The 25,789-nt window shown below is 39.8% G+C and overlaps 1 protein-coding gene across 1 annotated transcript; it reads left to right on the top strand.

Moving 5' to 3' along the window:
• The first annotated feature begins 16,697 nt into the window (after positions 1–16,697).
• chmp4ba (charged multivesicular body protein 4Ba) lies at positions 16,698–25,457 on the top strand. The gene is made up of 5 exons (XM_083668982.1): positions 16,698–17,051; positions 21,191–21,368; positions 21,533–21,647; positions 21,777–21,903; positions 22,373–25,457. Exons 1-5 carry the CDS (start codon positions 16,868–16,870, stop codon positions 22,429–22,431), a joined length of 663 nt encoding a protein of 220 aa, XP_083525108.1. The 5' UTR covers positions 16,698–16,867; the 3' UTR covers positions 22,432–25,457.
• Positions 25,458–25,789: the final 332 nt, after the last annotated feature.

The raw sequence follows: 25,789 nt of genomic DNA, 5'->3' as shown, positions 1-25,789 counted from the left end.
GTGGCCTACCATGGACTACCAACTTTTTACAATGAATTGAAGTTGTGTCGCACATTGAAACTAATTTCGAAAACTGGTCTCTTGTGTCCTGGTATTTATGATTTGTTAAACATATTAAATTCGGCACACGTCTCAGCCGTCAGAGCAACACATATGGAGCTGTCACACTGAGCTTAATGCAAGGCTACAGCTGCACTGACATTTACAAACACACACACCCTCTTTCTGGCTGCAATTTGCTAATTTTACCTAAGGGCACACAATACATTACACACATCTCGGATTGTGACATCTACTATTATGGAGCAGACAAACAAAAGCCAGAAAGCTGTCTGTCAGTGCATAGGCTAGGGGGATAGTGTTAAGTGTTCGTAGGGGGGACCCAAGTGCGGATGGATAACTCAAGATGAAAGATATAGCAAAAATAAAGTTTCTCTTTAATGAGAGGATTGCACAGGGTACACTTACGATCAGACAGGGAGAATCTCTGACAAAGACACAGGGGGAAAAAAGGGCTATATATACACAACACAGGGCAGGAAAACACAGGTGATCGGAATGAGTAGTGATGAGGCAGCACTGGCACCGGACCGCCAGAGGAGGACACCAGAGTCACCAGAACAGCAACCTCAGGCGTGACAGATAGGGGATAGGCTCATGCCATAAAAATAAAATGGAAAATCATGTATACTATCATATATTCAATATAGGTACAAAACTAATAAAGACAATGAGACACTGTCATATCACTGACTTGGTGCCTTAGTGTTTCTTTGGATATTCGTTGAATTGTCTGTGTGGATATTTTATAACTTTAGAATAGTTGTACATACAGTGCCCTGGGTAAGTAATGGGACATTGAAGCATTTTTTCTTCTTTTGGCTGTACACTCCAAAAGTTTTTAAATTACTGTGGGGTTAAAGTGGAGATTCCCAGCTTTTATTTGATTTTATTTATTTGTATTTGTGAACATATTGGTTTCACCATTCAGAAATTACAGCACTTTTTATGCATAGTCCCCCTATTTTAGGGTACCCAAACGTTATGGGATAAATGTCTTGACAGTTGTTTTGTGCAGGCGAAGAGAGCTGTCAATGTCTAGTTTTGATTCTAGGCTTTGCATTTGCCTTTGGAGTCCGCTATTGGTGTCAACATGAGGACGAAAGAGGTGTCATTGAAAGTCAAGGTCATTATTCGGCTGAAATACAGTATTAGAAACATAGCCAAAACCTTAGGCTTGCCAAAATCAACAGTTTGGGACATCATTAAAAAGAAACAAAAGCACTGCTGATCTCAGCAATTGCAAACAGGCTGGTAGGCCAAGGAAGACTTCCACAGTGGATGACCAAAGAATGTACCACCATAATTAAGAAAAAACCCAAAACAACTGTCCCACTGATTAGGTACAGTAGGCATGAATGTGTCAGAAACTACCATCCACAGAATACTTCACCAGCCAAACTATAGACACTTCACTGCAAGGCGCAAACCACTAGTTATCCTCAAAAAGGATGGTCAGGTTACAGTTTTCTAAAAAGTACCTAAAAAGCCTGCAGAGGTCTGGAAAAGGTATTGTGGACAGATAAGATTAATATTATCATATCAAGAGGAAAGTTAAAGGAGAAAAAAGGATCTGCCCAAGAAGATTAGAGCATACTGTACCACCTCAACTGTGAAACATGGTGCAGGGGGTGTTAGGTTTGGGCATGCATTGCTGGCACTAGAACTTACTAACATGTCTTAATTGATGATTGTAACTGCTGGAGGCAGCCGCCGAATGTATTTTGAAGTGTACAGAAACATCTCTGCTCGAGTGCAAACAAATGCCTCCAAATTCATTGGATGGCACTTCATTATACAGTAAGACAACGACCCAAAACATACTGCCATAGCAACTAGGGAGTTTTTCAGGGCCAAAAAGCGGACAAGTAAATCTTCAGATTTAAATCCAGTTGAACATGCATTTCATTTCCTGATGGTAAGATTTTTGGCAAAATGACCTCAAAACAAACAACAACCTATGATGGCTGCAGTACAGGCTTGGCAGAGCATCACCATAGAAGATACCCAGCGTCTGGTGGGGTCAATGGGTCGCAGACTTCAGGCAGTTATTGCATGCAAAAGATTGTCGATCAAATACTAAACATGAGTGCTTAATTTGGACACCTGATAAATTTATCCCATTATTTTTGGGTACCCCTTAAACAGGGGGACTATGCATAAAAAGTGTTGTAATTTCTGAATGATGAAACCAATATGTACACAAATACCGGTAGTGTAGAGCCAAAAGAAGAAAAATGCTTCACTGTCCCATTACTTACGCAGGGCACTGTATTTTTGTTCTGTGCTAATGAGAGAGTTTCAAACAGACAGTGTCCTGCCGACAGCCTGACCGCTTGATGACTCTTCTTCTCTCTCACATGTTCCCCCGTTGGCTGGGCTGAGGTGGTAGACAGACACACTAGTCTGTCTGTCCCTGCTTTGACCTTAAGAGCACCACAGCAGCCTCTCTCCCACCCTCTTTCCCTGAGGTACAGCCCCCCTCTCTCACGCAACAGCACAGGGAGGAAGGACAGAGGAACATAATATAGGACTCTATTGAATGGTAATACTACTAAAAATAATATGTTTAAACAGACAAAAGAGACGATGATGTTACCTGTAAACCATGTAAAATGCATAGGGCAAACAATTTAAGAAATCATCCACTCTCTGTTCATGGGAAAGTGAAACAGCCTTTATTGTGGCATGTGTGTTTCATAAGCTTGTTCCATTCCACTTATATTATTTTGCATATACTCTCACATAAGTAAAGTACACTTTCCCCACATGATATTATTATTAACTACCCCATCTGCATTTTAGAAAAACCAACATTGTATTAACATTGTTTTTTGGTCGTATTAGTGTGCCAACCATAGAGAGACGATGGAAAATAACCATTGGACAACGTTAAAATGAAACACCATCATGCCATGTTGGTTTATGGTTGTCATTTGATCGTCATCATCCAACATTGCTATATGAGCTATATGAGTACTTTCTCCATGCACTACAATTGAGTAAACACTGTTCTTTACAACACCGTTTGGGATTCAAACCCACAACCTTTACTCCAACAACTACTCCACTCCTGCAACACAATAGTAATAATGGGATTCAGTGCATATCAGAGAAATTAGAGGTTGTAGAGATTATGTAACACAGAGAATAGTTGGACATGTGAAACTTTTGTAAGAATTCTTATTGTAATAGCTTTTTCAGCATAGTCTGAGATGTATCCTCTTTTTAAATTAATATTCTTTTTTTAACCTCGTGCATTGACTGTCTAGTACAGTTATCCCATTAATGATATACAGTGCCTTCGGAAAGTATTCAGACCACTTTTTACAATTTCAGTACATTTCTTACAATTTAAATACAGAAATACATGTATACTCATGTACATAATTATTCAGACCCTTTGCTCTTAAAATGAGCTAAAATGCAAAAATGTCATCAACAAATCACTCAATAAGTTGAATTGAGTCCATCTTAATGCAAGGATAATAGTTCATGTAATTTTGGAATAAATGTCTTTGTTTTTATAGGGTCTCTGATTTGCATAGGAATCAATTACACACTGTGTAGATTAGGATGTCACTAGCAAGTCAGCAACTTTCATAATTTTCTCTTGATCCTGACAAACTCCCCAGTCAAACACACCCATAACTTGATGCAGCTACCACTATTCTTCACACGAGAGATGGTGCAGAAACTGCATTGCATGTGCTGAATTTGCACCAAACTTAATGCTTTGTAGTAAAACCAAATAAACACATTTCCAACCACTTTCTTTGCTGTATCATTTGAATTCATCAAACATAATTGTGGATATGAGATTATATATTATTTTCCATTAAAGGATTCTTTTTGGCCACTTGGTTATAGACCAATTTTGTAGAGTGACTGAGATGATGTTGTCCCATCGACTGTGCTTTTTCCTCTCCACCATTCAACTTTGTAGATTTTTGTAAGTCTCCCCAGGCCTCAGGGTTGCATTCCTGAGCAGTTTTGTTCCTCTCCATTCGCTCAGTTTGTAATGACAACATGATCCACACAGTGTGTAATTGATTCCTATGAAATCAGAGACCCTATAAAAACAAAGATATTAATTCCAAAATTACTTGAACTATTATCCTTGCATTAAGATGGACTCAATTCAACTTACTGAGTGATTTGTTGATGTCATTGTTGCATTTTAACTAACTTTAAGTGTCATAGCATTTGTATGTATGTATTTTAATTTTAATAAATTTACTAAAATTTCTAAAAACCTGTTTTCGCTTTGTCATTCTGAGGTATTGTGTGTGGATTATTATTATTTTAATTTAATCCATTTTAAATTGAGTCTATAACACAACAAAATGTGGAAAAAGTGAAAGTGACTTTCCGAAGGCACTGTAGGCTATGTATCATGTTAATTTTTAAAACTACACCTTGTTACACAGTACAAGTTACTTTACTCTAGTACACCTTGATAGTATCGGATTGGACCCCCTTTTGCCTTCAGAACTGCCTCAATTCTTTGTGGCATAGATTCAACAAGGTGCTGGAAACATTCCTCAGAGATTTTGCTCCATATTGACATGATAGCATCACACAGTTGCTGCAGATTTGTCGGCTGCTACATCCATGATGCGAATCTCCCATTCCACCACATCCCAAAGGCGCTCTATTGGATTGGGATCTGGTGACTGTGGAGGCCATTGGAGTACAGTGAACTCATTGTTATGTTCAAGAAACCAGTTTGAGATGATTTGAGCTTTGTGACATGGCGCGTTATCCTGCTGGAAGTAGCCATCAGAAGATGGGTACACTGTGGTCATAAACGGATGTACATGGTCAGCAACAATACTCAGGTAGGCTGTGGCATTTAAACGATGCTCAATTGGTACTAAGGGGCCCAAAGTGTACAAAGAAAATATCCCCCACACCATTACACCACCACCACCAGCCTGAACCATTGATACAAGGTAGGATGGATCCATGCTTTCATGTTGTTCAGACCAGGCAACGTTTTTCCAATCTTCTATTGTCCAATTTTGGTGAGCCCGTGCGAATTGTAGCCTCAGTTTCCTGTTCTTAGCTGACAGGAGTGGCACCCAATGTGGTCTTCTGCTGCTATAGCCCATCTGCTTCAAGGTTCAACGTGTTGTGCGTTCAGAGATGGTCTTCTGCATATCTTGGTTGTAACAAGTGGTTATTTGAGTTACTGTTGCCTTTCTGTCATCTCGAACCAGTCTGGCCATTCTCCTCTGACCTCTGGCATCAACAAGGCATTTTTGCCCAGAGATCTGCCGCTCACTGGATATTTTCTCTTTTTCAGACCATTCTCTGTAAACCCTAGAGATGGTTGTGCGTGAAAATCCCAGTAGATCAGCAGTTTCTGAAATACTCAGACCAGCCCGTCTGGCACCAACAACCATGGCATGTTCAAAGTCACTTAAATCATCTTTCTTCCCCATTCTGATCGGTTTGAACTTCAGCAGGTTGTCTTGACCATGTCTACATGCCTAAATACATTGAGTTGCTGCCATGTGATTGGCTGATTAGATATTTGCGTTAACGAGCAGTTGAACAAGTGTACCTAAAAAAGTGGCCAGTGAGTGTACATTTGATAACTGAATAAGCAACTGGGCAGATGAAGTAAATCATTCCCAATGAAATTAACAAATAAAAAGGTGTTCTGCCTAAAGTAAGAGTGTGTTAATCTACTGTTCTGGGAGTGCTTGATTGCAACAGATGAATGTTTAAGACAGATATTAATTTGCAACCTACACTACACAAAACATGCATATTGTGTTTTAAAACCAAAACAAGTAGTGTACCTAAGCAAAGATCTGGTGTTTGAATGTAAACTCAATGTATGTGTTATGATAGAACACTAAGAACACTAAGAATGTGATTTTTAACAAGCATTATAGTACACCGAACCATCAAAAGTGGTTCTGAAATCAGAATGTTGCTGTAGAGAGAATATGGCAAGAGAGTGCTGTGAAAATTCATTTCGTTTTTTTGGTAAACCTTGTTTTAGTGTTAGGGTTAGGGTTAGGGTTAGGGTTGTTGTAGAGGGATGTTGTACCCTCTTGCCACACTCTCTCTACACCAGAATTATGATCGAAGGACAGGATGTGTCATTCATACAACCAAATACCTTAAGTAAACAGTCAATCATATATATGTTTTTTTTTCTTCTAATTATTATTAATCAAAGACAATGTACAATACAATAACATGACAATAGAGGACAGAAGCTTAAAAGGATGCCTGAGAATTACAATACATATCAATTCAGGAAGAGGTGTTACAAATATTATTACATTTTAATCGCTTTACTATTCTAAGAATATTTCAGTATTTCAATATATTGTTCAAAATATTTCAGAAAGCAATCTGAAAAAATGAAACATTGAATTAAAGCTGAGAATCTCTACTTTAACCTCATAGTAATTGTTTGATTGTTCAAATCCAAACTTTTGGAGTATAGAGCTAAAAGAAGACTAAATGCTTATGGAGGGCATTGTATTTCGAGGCTTGAGGCTATAACATAAAAGAAAGTAGATCATATATATATATGTATCCACAGTCTGCTCTTCAACATTTCAACAAAAAATATGTTTCTGAGCCTTCTAAATATTGAATCATCAAATTTGCAATGATGAATGTATGTATGTTGAATGTACTGTATGTGTAGCATTGGCCACCCAAGAGCTGCATATAGGTAGAGGCATGTGAGTTACAATTTTGCAAGGGGGGACGCCCCTTTAGTGATGAAAATGACACCACCTCGTAGCGTCCTTGAAGCACAGATCCACAAGGAAATGCAAATAGACCCCCATAACCATAAGCTTATCTTGCCAAAGTTTGGAGCCCTAAAACTGTGAATTGTGTAGTTTATAATGAGGTAAGAAATTGATCATAGAAATATAACCATACACTCAACACTCAAGCAAAACATTTATGTAAAACTTCCATAATGTATCTTTAATGAAATAATAAATAAAATAAAAAAAGAAGAAGAAGAAGAAAAAAAAAAGAGGAAAAAGCATTAAAAATGATCAAAAGAGATAATGATCATCACAGGTATTATATTTTGCCTTTATTGAAGGGGGAGACATCAATTCTGCCCCCCTTTTCTTCAAATGACCCTTCTCTAGGTGGGCCAAATGACTGTGATCTCTCTGTGAAGTCTTACAAGCCCTCTCAGGAATGTGTTGATGTGGTGGTGTCATATTAATAGAATTGTTAGGATGAGGTCTCATTGGTTCTCCTTGCAAACAGCTCTTATGGTGGCAGCTCTATGGTTGGAAGCCAGATATAAAAAACCTTTTTATGTCCTGGTCAGAGGTCCAGGTGTTGTTTGTGAGTGAAGTAACAGATTATGTGGTCTGTCTGTTTGTCTGTCTTTCTCTCTCTGTCTCTCTCTCTCTGTCTCTCCCCATTTACCATGAGGGTAGAATGTAACATTCTTATGTATTTGCCTAATAATTGTATACGTTTACAGTATCATTAAAGCCTCATTTGATTAATTCTAATGTGACCATTCTTACACTAATCAGCACAAACTCAACAATTCTTTGCACATAGTGTTAATTAAAGAAATTATTAATATTAAGTTATGCTTTGCGATTACCAATACATAGCCACATTTCCTTGTCAACCCTCCGTATTGTAACTGCCATCCTATAAGGCCCTACATTATTTCCAATGAGGAGTATTTCAACACCCTTGCTTAGAGCTGTCTTAAAAAGACTAACCTGTCTGGGAAAGGTGTCTAAAACATGTGGGAACAGTGTTTTTCATTGGTACATTTAGGCACCTGCTCAACCAATGACCTGCTATGGGAAGCATTAAAAAGTATTGTTCTCTCTCAGTCAGAGAGTGGAGTGTGAGGCCAAGTACTTCCAAAAAGTGTTGCTTTTTCAGGCTTTTATACTGCTTGTAGTTGCAAGTGACCATGTTTCCTTGCATTAGCGATGGGTAGACAAGGCTTTGGGGTTTGCATCCTAATTATGCCGAAAAAGATCAGAAGCCTCAGGGCATTGTAAACACTGCGCTCACTGACATCTGCTGGTCTGCAGAAATTACAGCAGTAAAAGCTCTCAGAGATTGTGGTCAAACAGGAGCTGCACAACGCTTCGTCGATTAGATTATTTTCAGTACGATTTCTGCACATCAAAGCCTATTTGAAGCCTATGTGTATTGTACATTTAGATTTTCTGATATTGATTGTTACGTGTGTCAGTATGCACAAATACATTTTTGTACACATTTAAATACTTATTTGTTGCCACAAAGCAAGCAGTAGTATTCATATTACTATGAAGGCAGTGTAGGTCATAATGGATCATGTAGCCTATGATGCCATATACTGTAGGGCTTTTGCATTTTCACGATTTACATTTATGTGACAAAGTGAATTTTATCAAAGTGGGGAATATGAAAAAGGTGCTTCAGTGAAAAAGTGTTTGAGGAACGTGCTTTTGCGTTTGTTTGTGATGGGACTTTTTTTATTTATAGGTTTTTTATTACAGAATAACAGAATATGTTCCATTGTGCTTGGTTTCAATTGATTTCTCCTCTTGCTCATAACTTCTCCAATCCTCTCATATGGCACAGAGGATGCTGGTGTACATGCTGCTTTGCTAACTGAAACAAGTGTGGATTCACCGTGTTGTGTGTGAGCCAGTGCTCCAGTAGATTCTCTGACCTTGGCAGGTGTGGGTCTGTTAAGTACCGCTGGACCTCCACAGGGACATCTGCAGTGGCATTGCTCACCCTATGATGTTCACCCACATGGCTGTCCAGCAGATCCCACAAACTCTCCTCTTCCTGGTCAGCTGAGGTCCCTGGTGATGAATGAAATGTTGTGGTACTGTAGGTGATGTTGAGGTAGCTGTTTGTTCAGTGTTTTCTGGTACAAGTGTTTTTGTGGTTGGCACACCACCGTCAGTCTTCTCACTGCTGTCTGAGCATGGGTCTGATTACAGAATGCCAGGTCTTTGAATCTGGGATCAAGCAGTGTTACCACAGACAGGGTGCCCACCACAGAAAATGTCTTCTGCAAGATATGCATTAGGTTAGTGGCCAGATTTGCACCAATGTTATGGGTCATCCGTGCACACCTTCCGGCAATGGTGTGCTTCAGCATGCAGATGAGAGAGATCACCTTTGACCAGGACACCCTCTTCTCCTCTGATAATTACCCACCCAGCCAGTAGCTTGGTCTAATGGCCCAAGTACTCCAAGGCACTGGTGGATAGCCTCATACTGATCTGCCCATCTGCTTGTGGACCTCTGACAGCCTCTCCTTGGCTGTGGTGCTCAACCTAAAATGCCCCACAATTTTCTGTGCCCGAGTGCGGAGGTCGTCAAACTCTGGGGTTTGCCCAAGTGACTTTCTCACAGTAAGATATAGGGCATGAGCAAAACAAGTAACATGACACACATTAAGCAGACCTGCACAGGCCATCATGTTGGCAGCACAATCTGTGACCTTACCTTAAATTCCCCACTCTGCCATGAAGATATTCTTAAACCCTAATTTGACGGGATTAGATTTAGAAGCGGAGGCAAGGTAATGTTATTATTACCAGAGCTATCTGAGCTACTATCATACTAACTCTGTATTGATATAATTTACTTGACTTCAAACACAAATTTCACCAATAGGCTAAGACAACATATTTGCACAACCAATATTTCCATTAGTCTTGCTTCTTACAGCTTTGCGTTCATTTCTCAAAATATTATTCCCAAATTCGTTAGCTAAGACAAAATATTTGCACTTGCAAAATAAATGCAACTGGCTATAAACCTAGGTTACACATCTCTGGTTTCCATATTGATATAGGCCAAGTTTTGGTATTAAATTACACTGCATAACACTCTTCAATCACAAAATTTGATTTATTATCAGTCTTGCTTATTACAGCTTTGTGTTGATTTTTCAAAATATTTGAAATTCCCAAATTCATTAGGCTATAGGCCTATTGCATTAGGCTACACTCCCAGCTCTCCACAGTGCACCCTATTATGACATTTTTAATGATGAATTGGTGTCACCTCAATACTTCTAAGTTTCAAAACTATCCCAGTGGTGTCAGAGAAAAAGCATTGTGACATACAAACGAACAGAGACCGAATCTTAGTACCCTCCCCAATGTCATCGGTGGGGGACAATTAGGGTAAAATTAATGTATAAGGTGTGGCCTTGGGCCCTCTATGACTGTGCCAAGTTTCAAGTTCCTAGGTTGAAACATCTCACAGGAATTTGCAAAAGGCATGTTTTTTTGGGTGGATAGAAAAATGAACCCTAACAATAACAATAGTGTTCTATGCCCCTTCAGGGCCTGAATAATAAGAATGACCTTTGCAGCACCTCCAGAATTACCTGGATCATTGACATTGGCTTGGGGTGTTGCTGAATTCTCTAGGTGCTTCGCTCGAAGATGCCTCAACATTGACAAGTTGTTGTTGCTGTATGCAAACTGTTGGCCACTGCAAGCAACAAACCTCAAAATAATAACACTTGGTTAAAATAATAACACATAACTATGTAAAAAGCACAAATCAAGCTCATGATCATGCTCAAGACACTCTAAACAATTAGCGCTTTGTAAACAAAATAAATAATGGCACAGAATGCATTTACAGTAGAAATATTTTTATCAGGTTATTTACCTTATTAGGGGATACCAGGTCAAAATGTTCCCATCATTTAGATCTTCTCTTTCCACTCGTAGCCTCCTTATATTCTCTCTCTCTCTCTCTCTCTCTCTCTCTCTCTCTCTCTCTCTCTCTCTCTCTCTCTCTCTCTCTCTCTCTCTCTCTCTATATATATATATATATATATATATATATATATATATATATATATATATATATATATATATATATATATATATATATCACACTTGATCACTGCAACCACGCACACACTGAATTAAAACAAAGTCGGTAGATGCTTTGGTACAATACAAGTCCATTATGTCAACATCAGTGGCAGAGGTGTGTCCATACTTTTTAATGCTTCTTTCTTGTATGTAATTGGTTGAGCAAACTTCTTCTTTTTCTTTTGTGGGTTTTATGGGGGTTGGCAACCAACGTTTATGGTACATTACTGCCACCTAGAGCCTGAACTATAGCCTGAACCAGAGACTGAGCATTATGTTCTAAATCCTGTCAGCGAGTCCCATATCCATAAGGAAGTAATAAAAACACAATTAAAAACCACATCCCCTGATCACTTGCTCAGCAATATCCTTAAATTGAGCCCCTCCACCCCTTGCCCCCTCAAGCTCCTAACAATAATGTCTCTCTCCCTATGATAATTCCTACAGGTGAACTACATGCTCAACTGTCTCCCTCTGTTGGCAATGAACACACTCTCCAGTCGTCTCCAGATGTTTCCCAATTAGCCTCAGGGTGTCATTTATCCCTGTAGGCCCCAGCCTGAGCCTTGATATTATCGCTTCCTCCCGTCAGCTCCTCCCTGAGGCCCTCCCTGGCCCCACTGAACCCTGAATCCTGTGTAGATGCCACCATCTCCCCTCACCATCCCACATGTCCTGCCACCTTTTCCTCACTACAGCCTTGGGCATCCCCTACCCACCCAAAGCTCTTATTCAACCCCCTCCCATGCTCTCAGCATTCTCTCAGGACCCCTTTTTGGTGGGTGGGAATCCCCATGCCCCTGTACATTGACCATATAAGACATCGACAGCTGTCTCCTCCTGAGCTGCAAAGGCATCTTTCCCATCTCTACCTGTAATGCAGGGACTGGAGAGGTCCTTAAAGCCCCACAGCAGATACAGAGTGCTTGCACTTGCACAACATCCAATTTCTTCAGCAAAGATGTAGCAGCTGAATCAAACACAAAACTAACCTAGTCTAACACTGAACGTATCAATGCTATATACTATACACTGTCTGAAATGCTAACCTGCCAGCCCCCCACTCCAACCGAGTCAGACATTGCATCATGTTCAAAACTCTCTTGCCATTTAGTCATAACTTTATTATTACAGTATGTCTGCACAAGTATGGCGAGAATCAAACCAGACTCCCAGAAACCAAAACACACCCACTTGCTTCATACATCTTCAATAGTAGGTCATCTCCCACCTTTTTTCTGGTGAAGAAGAGAGCCCACTGAGAACATAAGTCCGCAGCACAGTGCCCACTCCTCAACCTCAATTATTGGCTGCTGCACCCTCCTGACCGTCAGTTGCAAGTTCCATCCCCTCTTCCATATGGTCCTGTCATCTGCGAACAACCTTCTAATATTATTACCATGGGTTGCATACACATCATCAATCATTATTGAGAATAATAGTGGACTAATCACACTTCCCTGCAGAGTGCCATTATCAACCCCATAACTGCCCTACAGGGTACTCACCACTGTATCAATCTCCCTAACAGTAAATCATTCAACCAGTTGTACATCCTACCTCCCACACCCAGAATCTCCAGCTTAATCAAAATCCTCTCCTTCCACATCCTATCATACGTGTTCTCCAAATCAAAGAATACTGCCGCCACCACCTCCTTATTCACCTGGGCTTTCCTCACCTCAGACTCCAGGCATTGGATCCAATCGTTCCTCGGCCCTTCCTGAATCTACTTTGATAATGAGACAAAAGCCCTCTACTTTCCAGGGAGTATCTCAACCTGTCAGTCACCATGCTTTCCATGACCTTGTACATATGAGATGTCAACGCTATCGGCCTATAACTACCACGGCCTATAACACCACCATCACCTGTTTCCAGCTACCTGGTAGCTTCCCCTCTTGCTACACTTTATTATAAAGTCCTAGGAGTGCTTCCATAGCACCATCACTCAGATGGGCCAGCATGACATAGCACACTTCATCTTTCCCAGGAGAAGTAAGCCCAGTCTTGTTAATAGCCCTTCTCATCTCGCCCAGAGAAAATGGGGCCTCCAACACATTGTCCTGTCTAGACCTCCATTCCAACACCACGGGATGCTTCTTTCTAACCTCCTCCCTCCCCCGCTTTCCCTCCTCTATCAGGTTATTAGAACTGTGCACCTGGACAAAGGCCCACGCTAACATTTCAGCTTCCTCTTCATTTCACAGCCACGTCCTCCCCATTTATCAGCACTGGGTGCTCCCACTCCCTCCTCAACCCACTCATCTTTTTAATCATCCCCTAAACTGTCCCAACTGGGGTACTCCGACCAATTCCACTACAGAACCTTCTCCAATACACTCTCTTTGCCACTCAAATTGTTCTCCTTACCACTGCATGTGCTTCTCTGTAGAGCAGGAGCTGCTGGAAACAATGTGACCTCTTCAGCAGCCTAAATACTCTATTCCTGCTTCTCACTGCCTCACCACATTCCTCTGTCCACCAAGGGATTGAAGAGGGAGAAACTCTTGGGGATCTTCCTAGAAGCTGCTCCCACCGGCTGAGCAAACAATGGATGCTGATGATGAAATGTAACTCAGCAACCAATGAAAAACATGATTGTTTCCACAGTTTTTAGACACGTCTGACTAGAAGCCTTTTTAACCAGAAGGTACTCCCGATGAAGAGTTTACCATCTCACCTTATCAGAGATGGGACTCCCGATGAGGGGTGTATCAAAACACCCTCGTAGAGCAGGGACTCCTGACGAGGAATGTATCAACATATCAGAGTGTTGGGAAACATCTGAGAGAAGAGTGTCTTGGAGCTCCCAAAGAAGAGGTGTTCTAATTTTGCACATAGAGTGATTCAAAACACCATCATATGGGTGCTCAAACACCTCTATATTAGAGTTCTGAATCTCCAAGAGATGCTTCACAACTTTTGATTTATTGCTGTAACAATAAATCATGTCATGTTTCAAAGCATCTCATGATGAGTGTTTCATCCTAAAACATGTCTCAGAACCTTCACAAAAATGTGTTTCAGTTATGTATGGTCTGAAACAAACACTTAGCTCAGTTGCCACCAGTTTTGGGGTTTCACAACATTTCTTTTAACCGTGTACATTGGGAGGATTTCAAGTATTTCTGCAATCAAAACAATCAGATTTTCTACTGGTACAGGTGTGTGGTGTCTGAGAATGGGCAAGCATTGGCGTGCCCTGCAGTATTCACACTTATAAAACAGGTATCACCACTTACGAAAGGGCCACAGTTTTGACTCCAGGTCCACTTACCAAAGGACGATTGCATCCTTCAGACACATTTGAACTCCATATGCACTCTTGCCATGAGAGGACTGAAAACGATAGTTTGAAAACAGTCTTCCCTGGTGGTTTGACTGCACTTTTCCCCTTTCTATAGGCCATGTAGCATTAGCCTGCCTGTACTGGGCTTACTGGCACTGAGGAACAAATCAAATGTTTAATTTGATTGTGGACCAAAGTTGGTTTCTGGTAGTATCTACTCTTAACTATTGAGATCTAACAACCTAGTTGATAAATGTTGTTGTTACAAAAAGGTTAATCAAGTGCAGTGCGCACGTACGTGTGTGTGTGTGTGTGTGTGTGTGTGTGTGTGTGTGTGTGTGTGTGTGTGTGTGAGAGAGTGAGAGTGAGAGTGAATGAGTGTGCATGTTTAACTCACTGTTTACCAATGGCTGGGGATGAACCAAGTTGTTTTGGCAAATTAAAGCTAAACATGAAACTGTATTTATGTACTGTATAATTGACTGTCCCTTGCCTTCTTTTAAAGGATCAGCTATATGACATTGCACTTGTTAGCAACTTCGTTCTGTAGGCGTGCAAGCAGGCAATGCAATTGAATAGTCTTGCTTCATGCTAGTTATCTCCACTGGTAGTCGCCCCACTGTTTTGTGGCTACATCATATAGCTTAGTCTACCATGGTTTTCAAAATGTTAGCTTTTCTGAGCTCTCTGTCGAAATATGAGGAAATACATGTCTAATCTGAAGCACACAGAGACTGATCCTGGAAGATTTAAAATCTGAAGCCACGCCCGTCTACTGGGGTACTGAAGTCGAGTTTCCCCATTGACCCTCACTACAAATAGATTACTGTGGGCCACTTTTGACATTCACTTTAATTTTTACGTCTAAATAAACTTTTTCATGGGTTTGGGGTGTCATTATACAAATAGTTAGCACGATTATGCCCAGGAAGCTCACAAACTGAATTTCCTTATATTTCGACAGAGAGCTCAGAAAAGAAAAAACTGTGAAATCATGACATTTTTCAAATGTAAAATCTCATAATCTGTTAAACCCAAAATATACCATGATTGTTGTGATGGAATGTTTTTTATAGTCTGCGACTTGCAACTTTTTGCAAAGCCATATCTAACGATGCAGTCGCAAGGAGGGCATGTAACCTTATGATGAAGTTCCAGTTATCTGCATGTTTACGGTTGTCGCTGAAGGTGAGAGTCTTTCACTGAGTCAGGAGAGTTTTAGGAACAATAACAAATTCCCATATTTTGTTGTTATCCCCTTTTAATTCTGTTTGGGGGAAAAAAAAGAAGAAAAAAAAAGACCAGACTCCCCCTTTTTCCTTGCCACTGTGCCCTATATTTTTCTCCCCTGTGGGGAATTTTTTCCTTGGTTTATTCCTGGGGGTCTATTATTTGGTGCTAAATCATATTGTTTGTATTGTTTATATTGTTTAGTATTATTTTTGTTGTGAAGCACTTTGTGCCATTTCTCTATGTAAAAAGCACTATAAAATAAACTTGATTGATTGATATTTTTTGCACCTTATGCAAAATCTGAAAATCTGTCCCTTTGTGTTGTCAATTGGCTTGAACAGAGGCAGAGATATAGTGATCACATTTCGCCATCTAGTGGATGTTTTTTCACAATCAGTCATCCTCTACATTTGCTGATCCTTCACTGCTGATTTTGTGAATGATTAGAACCCTGTCCTCACCTTATTCCAGTGCTTGAGTTGGGCGGCGTGTACAGTACCGGCACCTAATATGCTCTACTGCTGTACTGGCACCTCTTATAAAATAGTTATTCCAAAACATGAACATTTGCACTGTAAAATTAAAATGATTAATGCCACCTTTTCCATTCTACTTCTTTATTATTCCCTTGTTTGGCTCAATCACATGTGTAATAGACACGTCCCAGCCAAGGAAAAACTGCCATTTCGTTTGAACATTTTCTCAGTAGTTTTATCATCTTTAGCCCCTACTCTTTCAATTAAGCTGGTGGGACACCCCTGCCCCCAAATTGAACATGGCAGCCAAAGTAATTATTAAAATAATTATACCATTATCAATTAAAGCGATATGACATTGCCATGGGCTGTTGTTCTATGGTGCATTCATGACCAACTCGAAATTCCCACCTGTGATCTCCGAACTCCGAGTTCGGAGCATTCACGTAGTTTGAGGTCGAAAAGTCCAAACAACATGAACGCCCGCAGGTCATGGCTAACGTTGTACACGTTCACAACTCAAAACGCATCTCATGCACGAAAAGCGATATCTTCAACAGCTGAGAAAAGCATTGCTGCTAACTGTTCACGTCACTTAATCTTCTGAAAATCCTGCCAAGCTCACGGTTACGTTCCTGTTGTCATGACGTCAGAGAACAACAAGTCGTAAATGGATGTGTCCCGCCCGTAGCTCGTTTCATTACGTCATTGCGTGACTCACGACCTCATGACGTTCTGACATCACGAGGCCTGGTTGGAACGAGGAAGAAGAAATAATCAACAACACAAGAAGCAGCTTCGTTAGTCGTTAGTTTGACGAGTGACATCAAGAGAAGGGATAAGCGAATCGTTTTTTTTAACATTTGTTTATTTCTGTAAAACCCTATAGAGTTGGTATTGTCAAGTATCGCTATTATTTAGCGCAAAAAATGTCTTTGTTTGTAAAGTTATTTGGAACTGGGGGTAAGGGGGGGAAACCGGCCAGCCCTCAGGAGGCTATCCAGCGACTTCGAGACACAGAGGAAATGTTGACGAAGAAACAGGAGTTTCTGGAGAAAAAGATTGACCAGGAGCTTCTTGTTGCGAAGAGGAATGGCACAAAAAACAAACGAGGTGAGACATGTCAGAAATGTCGTCTTGGTTTCGGTACGTTAGCGAACAGGAAGAAGGAAGTTGATGGTGTTGCATGCTAACTCACTAGCCGATGCTAACAGTACGGTAGCTAGGCCAGAAGGCCATCATAGGTAACGACGCTAGCTGACAGGGTGAGGCAATAGATTAGATTAGAATATGTTTTGCCTGAAGGAACTTCGTTTGTAGTGTCCAGTATATACAGGAACATACGAATCATATGCCAGTACGTTACATCACACACACACACAAGCTACAAGTTACACAACATCAACCCACTATAATGAAGTTAATTTATGAGTTCATAAACGATACCAGAGAGGTTGTAATAAGGCAGGGAGCCTCTGTCTAAGGACAGAGTGCAGCCATATATCCTTATAAATGCTGACACTAATCAGTCCTAACGAGTCCTTGCTTGGTTCTCATCATGGGCAGAGACCATATGCTGAGGCGAGATCGTGGGAAGGTGTACTGGTTAAAAAGTGGGTGGGTTGGGTGTGATATTATGCCTTTGCCCTTTTTGTGCACATGCTCTTGGTATAGGTCTCAGAGGCTGCGCAGCTTAATGCCCACTATCCTGCCACTTAATCTCACTACTTTCTCCAGCCGGCTCTGGTTCATTATGGTGAGAGAATTAAACCAAGATGCTGTGCTGAATGTTAGTATGGACTCTATGAAGCACCTGTAGAAGGCCTGGAGGACTGGATTGGTGTCCAGCCTCCTGAGTTTGCGTACGAAGTGGAGTTGTGATTGGTATTGACTTAAGTTTACCTGCTGGGCTGGTAAAGCTGTGATCAAAGTTAGTCTAACCCCTGTAATGCAAACAAGGGTCATTGCTTACATAGCATCTTAAGGCACCTTAACATCTTAAGGCTACTTCAGATCAGCTGCATGACATTAGAAGTGAATGGAACAGTTCTGGTTTATTAGGGGAATATCAGTCTGGGGATATAAAATGACTCATCAGCCCTGGCTAAGTCATTTCCCAAGGAGCAACGTTGCTCCTAAAGTGAAACATCTGAGCAAACAAAGTTTTGTTTGTGTTCCTTACACATACCCTAATCAAGGGGTATGCAACTCCAGTCCTAGAGAGCCACAACGTAACCTGCATTTGTTCTAGCCCATTGGTTGTGATTGGTTGTGTATTCATTCAGATGTTTTAGTGTCATATAAGAAATAGTCAACACAGCAGCTTGTCCTGTCCCATTGAGGCCTTTGTCCTATGATGTAAAGTCCACATGTTCCCTCCTCTTATGAAAAGGGTTCTCAACTTTTATCTCCATTGATAAGACTAAACAATATTTATATTTTTGTCAAACATTAACTTGCATAAGAGGAAAACAGCCACAATGTTGTGGGATATTGAGGTAGAAATAGCCTATAGTGCTCTGCAGAGTAAGTAATGGGACAGTGAAGCATTTTTTCTTCTTTTGGCTCTGTACTCCAAAAGTTTGGATTTGAATTGAAACAATTACTATGAGGTTAAAGTATAGATTATCAGCTTTTATTTAAGGTTATTTGTACATGTTGGTTTCACCTTTCAGAAATTACAACACTTTTTATACATAGTCCCCCTATTTCAGGGCACGAAAAGTAATGGGACAGATTCATATGATGTCCAAATTAGTCTGCGACCCATTGACCCCACCAGACGCTGGGTATATTCTCTGGTGATGCTCTGCCAGGCCTGTACTACAGCCATCTTCAGTTGTTGTCTTTTTGCCTAAAATCTTATCATTAGGTAATTAAATGCAGGTGGGCAGTTCTGTGTAAAAGGACCCATGAGGAAATGTGAAATTCATCACAGCATATCAAATTGGGTGCCAAATGAAAGCTAAGAGTCTATATTTAGGGGGAATTAAGTCCGAAATAAATGTATCAACCATCTTCCAGCCTAAGAATAGGGATAAGTAAAGGCTTTGACTTCTCGTCAAACATATGGAATAGCATCTAAGAAAACATCTACCAGAAAAAGTTTTTAAAGGTGTTAGGAAAACCTCAAACCTGATTAATATTCAAGTATAGACCCCGGTCAACTAATATGAACAGTTATATTTTGTTTTTAGGTTTGGTTTCAAAATCATTGCCAAGTCTCCGGGCAATTCTGTTACCAAAAACCCACACCTTAAGTGATATTTTCAGATTTCTCTGCCTCAGGAGGAGGAGCGAGGATAATGAAAGTTAACAAAAGTAAGAAGTATAGGCAGACCTACTAAATACTTGTTGTGTTTTTACTGATATTGATTTACTTTATGAATAAATCAGTGATTATAGCTGGTCATTCTGTTACCAATTCAACAACAGAACCCTTTTCACAGAGGGTTCTACATGGAACTTAAAATGGTTCTGTCACAGGGACAGCCAAAAAACAGTGGGTAATCATGCAGTAGTAGTTACAAACCACTACATCAACATCCTCACCAAGCACTGCATCAACATCCTCACCAAGCACTGCATCAACATCCTCATATCATGCTCCAATAAAGACACTTCTTTGTTTTTGAGTACAGTGGGGAAATCCAGCAAATCACACGCATACAAACACAAGTAACTTCCATTGAGAATGTTGACCTACATGTTGCACACTTCTATAAAAAGCACACCAAGGAATTTATCTTTGTCATTAAAGAGCGCACTGACTCATGATGTGGTGTCCGTAAGACAGTTTCTTAGGATCCTTCCCATACCAGTTTCACCAGTATCACCGCTATCTGAGGCAAACTAGGAGCAGGTTTGGGTGTGTCTGTGTGTGTCTGCACATGACGTAGGCCTACTTGCATTTTGTTTTTTCCAAATCAGTTTTTTTGCTACCAAAAGTGTGCGCTATTTTATTTTGGTATAATAAAGAAAAAGACACTGAGAACCACAAATATCATTGATTTTAAATCACAAGTTCACCATCACAAGTTTCTAAGGCAGATTTATGTTTCTTGTGTTCAGTTTTTAATCAATTTCCCTTTTTAATGTTATATAAGTTCATAAAATAATACATTATTACTTTAATGAGAGTGTCTCTTGTATATTTCTACCGTTGTTTCCCTCTTTTAGCTATATCATCATGTGCACAATCAAATCCAGAAATTATGCATTTCTGTAGGGGACACACAGGCATTCTGTTACCGGATGTAAATCGGCTTCACTCACTGTAGCTCAACAACCAAAAGAGATATTTTCAAACTCAAGGTATCATATTAGAGCTAACACCCAACTCTTTCTGCAGACATATTTGAATCTTAATGTGGAGTAGATATTTAAGAGTTTTTGAGCAAACGTGGTTTCATAAAAAAAATAGAAAAAACCCAGGGAGATTTTAGGGTCATTCCTTTACTGATCTTTGAAGCAGCACAGTTCTTAGAATAAATGTATATAAAACATTTTTTAAATGTTCAGTTGGAATTGTTAGAAGTAGTCCATAGAGTTGTATAGTTTGTTATACTTTTTGTGCCCTGAAATAGGGACTAAGTATAAAAAGTGTTTAAAAAAAATGCTTCACTGTCCCATTACTTACTCAAGGCAATGTATATTGTTGAACAGACATGCCTCTCTTAGATATCAAGTAATTAATCTTGTCTGCTTTGTTAGTTACATATCTATCTGCACCTTTTAGCATCCAGGACCAGACATCAAAGAGATGGTGCTTGAGATGACTGCGCTCAACTGATCCCTTCGAATTTCACTCACAATAACAATGTGTCAAGGGCTGACAGACAGCTGACAATATGCCAACTGCAATTACGAATTGGCATAACGTGCATAGGTTTTCACAACGTAGTAGTGGGTGCTTGTGTTGCTAAACTGTCCCTTTGTTACTTTTACAAAAAGGTAGTTTTCAGTGTTGTTTACCCCAAGTGGTGGGTCAACCACTTCCCTGTTTCACCGATAGTAGATTGTGGCTTTAAGAACATGTAAGCTTGTTGAAGGCTGCTTATTGTAAGACTAGCCTATTTCCCCTTTGTCTTCTCCTGAATTCAAAATGATAAATGATAACAAAAAAAGAAAAACGAGGAAAAAATGGAATAGGCCCCAATCGAGTCATATTTTTTTTTAAATTAAAAATTGACAGGTGCATTTATCATTCCTAGTCACAATCACACTCATTGTCTTCCTCTCCCTACATCCAGCTGCTCTGCAGGCCTTGAAACGTAAGAAGCGCTATGAGCAGCAGTTGGCGCAAATCGACGGCACGCTGTCAACCATCGAGTTCCAGAGGGAGGCGCTAGAGAATGCCAACACCAACACCGAAGTGCTGAAGAACATGGGTTTCGCCGCCAAGGCTATGAAAGCAGCCCATGAAAACATGTAAAGATCTCTCCTTCAGAAACTCAGTGAAATTAGCTAAACAGACATTTTGAGTAGCCTTTTCTTTTTTTTCTTTTTTTACTTATCTTAAAGTATAGTCATAAGACAGCCTTCCAGAATAGTGTGATTCTTGAATTGAATCGTCTTTTTGGTTTTGCCCACAGGGACATAGACAAAGTGGACGACTTAATGCAAGATATCACGGAGCAGCAGGAGGTTGCACAAGAAATCTCGGACGCTATTTCCAAACCTGTAGGCTTCGGAGAAGATTTTGATGAGGTAAGTTAAAGTGGAGTTGCAAGGATGGTTCCCATATTGAATCACATTGCAATACTATGTAGTTGTTGTTTTAAAATGACCGTGTCCTTGTCCCTAACCCCCTCTGCCTGATTTTCTGTGTGTGTCTAGGACGAACTCATCGCAGAATTGGAAGAGCTGGAACAAGAGGAACTAGACAAAAACCTGCTGGAAATAGGAGGCTCAGAGAATGTACCGCTGCCAAACGTGCCCACTACATCCTTACCTGCACGACCAGGTAATGGATATGTCATGGTTACCACATTTAGCAAGCTTTTAGCTGCTCAGAGTTACTAGGTCAAGAGCTCATAGAAATCTTTTTATTTTTTTTATTTACATTTTATTGCTGTAATGCTTTGATGAACTCCCTTCATTTTTATTATCTTCCTTTTGTTTTTATATCATTTATTGTGAAGTGAATATTCATGTATGAAATGTGGCATACAAATTAAGTTTGATTGATTAAAACACTAACGCTAACAGTACTGTTGCAATGCCGATAGGCTGGTAAGTAAGGAACCATCCAACAAATGTAATTTCGGTGAACTATTCCTTTAACATCAAAACTCTGACCAGAGTAACACCCAACAATGTTCTGTAATTTTAGCAATTAATGCTAGCTCATTTCTATTCAGATAATGTCTATCATCATCGTCATCATTTTCATTGTTACTAATACTTTCTATTAATGTGGTTCATTATTACAGCAAAGAAGGAGGAGGAAGACGACGATATGAAGGATTTGGAGGCCTGGGCTGCCAACTAGCTGCTGTTACACAGTACCTGCTACAGGTGGAAAATAAGATTTTAAAATGGTTTAGCGTGGTGTGTTTGTGTTTGGGAGGAATATGAAAAAAAAATGGAACCGACAACCTTTCGCTCCCTGTCAGCCTCCTGAAGAGACAATGGCATGTTGTACCTTCAGAAAACCCAATGCCCCATCTCTGAAGCAACCCAACAGAAAAGGCTTATTAAAATGTATTTTTCTGTATGTTTCTCAACTCCTTCTCTTCCGTAAAACATTTCTGCACTCCTTTGTATGTTTTGTTATTGTGCACAACTTTAATTACACCTTGGCAGTCATGTGTTCACATGACAATCTGCTGTTCTTTTTTTGAGTCCGTTGGTCAAGATATGCACTTATAAAATACCAATTATAAAAGATATATATTAATCGCTATATACAGCTTGAATAATATGAATCCCATCTTTAGGGCTATTGGTTTTGAACTTTGCCTTTGGCAAAGATACTCTGGTTTTCAGTTGGGGAAAACCCTATGAGGTAAACTCCACAGTGTCCTTGAACTACTTATTTAGGTGATGGTTTGTTTAAAACGGTTTCACAGTTGTTTCTCTCTGAAGTATAGTACCTCCAACAATTTATATTTTGCAAACATGAATCCATTTCTTTTCAAACACAGTGCCCTGCTTAAGTAATGGGACAGTGAAGCGTTTTTTCTTCTTTTGGTTCTACACTTTGGATTGTAAATTAAACAATTACCATGATGTTAAAGTAGAGATTGTCAGCATTTATTTGATGGTATTTCTGTACACATTGGTTTCAACATTCAGAAATTACAAAACTTTTCATGCATAGTCCCCCTATTTTAACTTTGTCAATGCCTTTTTGGGGGGTTAGGGTGAGGTAAGTCAGGTGTGTTCTGTCACGTCATGAATGCAGGCGTAAGAGAGCTGTCAATGTCTAGGCTTTGAATTTGCCTTTGGAGTTTGCTATTGGTGTCTGTCAACATGAGAACCAAAGAGACCGAAGAATGCTCACCATAATTAAGAAAAAAAGGCATTGTGGACAGATAAGATGAATATAGAGTGATTGCAAGAGGAAAGTTTGGAGAAAAAATTATCTTTATATATATATATAATAAGAGTTACAGTATACCACCTCATCTGTGAAACATGGTGCAGGGGGTGTTAGGTTTGGGCATGTATAGCTGCCACTAGAACTTACTAACTTGTCTTAATTGATGATTGTAACTGCTGACGGCAGCAGCAGAATGTTTTCTGAAATTTACAGAAACATCTTGTCTGCTCGAGTGCAAGCAAATGCCTCCAAATTCATTGGCTCTTGCTTCATCATACAGTAAGACAATGACCCAAAACAAACTGCAGTAGCAACTAGGGAGTTTTTCAGAGCCAAAAAGTGAAAAGGTCTTGACTGGCCAAGTCAGTCTTCAGATTTCAATTCAATTGAACGTGCATTTCATTTCCTGATGATAAGATTTTAAGGCAAAGAAATACCTCAAAACAAACAACAACTGGTGATGGCTGCAGTACAGGCCTGGCAGAGCATCACCAGAGAAGATACCCAGCGTCTGGTGGGGTCAATGGGTCACAGACTTGTCAACCAAATACTGGACATGAGAGCTTATTTTGGGCATTTGATAGATCTGTCCCATTACTTTTGGGTACCCTGAAATAGGGGGACAATGCATAAAAAGTGGTGTGATTTCTGAGTGGAGAAACCAATATATACATATCAAATAAAAGCTTGAGAATCTCTACTTTAACCTCATAGTAATTGTTTGATTTCAAATCCAAACTTTTGAAGTGAAAGAAGAAAAAAAGCTTCCATGTCTGTAATTTCCTAATTTAAATGACTGTGTGAGTGTATGAGCGCAAATTTGATCTTCGAGGTGCAATCTGGAATACTTTTTGGGTAAATAGCTGAGGCATGCGAGAAATGGAGCCACTCTCAATTTCATAGTCCCAGATATGGATGCAAGGACTAACCATCCATGACATAAAACTTATAGTTTTAACCATGTTTTGAAGCTGTACATTGTTTGTTTACAATTGCATTGTTTACAAACAATGGAATAAAACAAACTTATATTTTGGGTTCTGATGGGGTAGGACAGTTGAACTAAGCTCATGAGGCATTAGTACGTTATAAGCTTCAAAAATCAATGGCTATATATCATTAATTTGAAAGTCAAAACGTATGTACTCTTCCCAATCTCAGATTGCGCCTTTAAGAGAGACATATTAACACTAGAGGTTTGAAATTATGTGTTATAAGGTGTTTTGGCTTGGTTTTCTTAGTAATGGGACATTTAGGGGAGACACACGGGGAGTTTTATGATATGCTGTTATTGTGTGTAAGAAGAGTGAAAGAATTGATTGTATTCAGACTCAAAGTTACAAACAGTCAGAATGAACCCTTGAATGGTCGGGCAGAAGAGGTTATAGGTCAACTTCAGAGTTTGATAACCAGGCAGCCGCTTAAAGTACATAAAGGCCTAGAATATAGAAGTGGATCTTTGGTGATTCTGACTGGTGTATTTGAATACTATTACTCTGTTTGACATATTTTGCTTCAACAATGTAGTTAACTTTTGATAACAGAATACAGCCGCATGAATTAGAGAAGAGTTTTGCTCCTTAATGTTATCTCGTGGGACTCTGAGATTTTGTGGTCCGCAGAGCCTGGCACAGGGCAAGATAAGACGGGGAGAAGAAGTGGCCCATTATTTGGTCTCATATCTGCACTTAACTCCATACCCTGCAAGAAATTGATGTAAACGGCAGATTTGAAACCCAAAACTTTTTACGATGGTCGAATATGATAAGCTGAATTTGATTCCTCCCAAAAGAAAGACCAATCAGTGCAACACTAAATCTGATGTAGAACAAGGTATAACTGTGAATGCACAGGAGAATTATACTTTGACAAATAGCTGATCCAGAACTTTCTCCCAGGCACCTGTCTGGTGCTTTTGTGCCTGTTTTGTCTGCACCTGTCTTGTCAATAAAAACCTCATCTTGTACTCTGAAGATCCACCGTCTGATCCTTCATTATTGATCCCTTTGAGTCCTTCAATATCTTATAATTCACACTGCTGCTTCAGATGTTTTCTAATTTTCAATTTTTCTCTCAAAATATGTGTGTCCTGCTGAAATGCCACCTTCTGAAGTGGAAGTTAAATAATGTATGATGGCATTCTATTATATCTAACATGCTCTGAATGATGTGTGTGTGTGTGCGCGTGCATGCGTTCATCCGTGTGTGTACACTTTCAGAGCTGTCTCTTGCAGCCTGGTTCTTGTTTTTTCTTCTGTCTCCCTGCTCTGCCTTTCACAGCCTGCCCTTGTTCCAATGGTACGCC

This window comes from Argentina silus (assembly GCF_951799395.1).
Source record: "Argentina silus genome assembly, chromosome: 4".
NCBI lineage: Eukaryota > Metazoa > Chordata > Actinopteri > Argentiniformes > Argentinidae > Argentina > Argentina silus.
The sequence above is the reverse complement of the archived record's forward strand: the minus strand, read 5'-3'. Positions and strand labels throughout refer to the sequence as shown.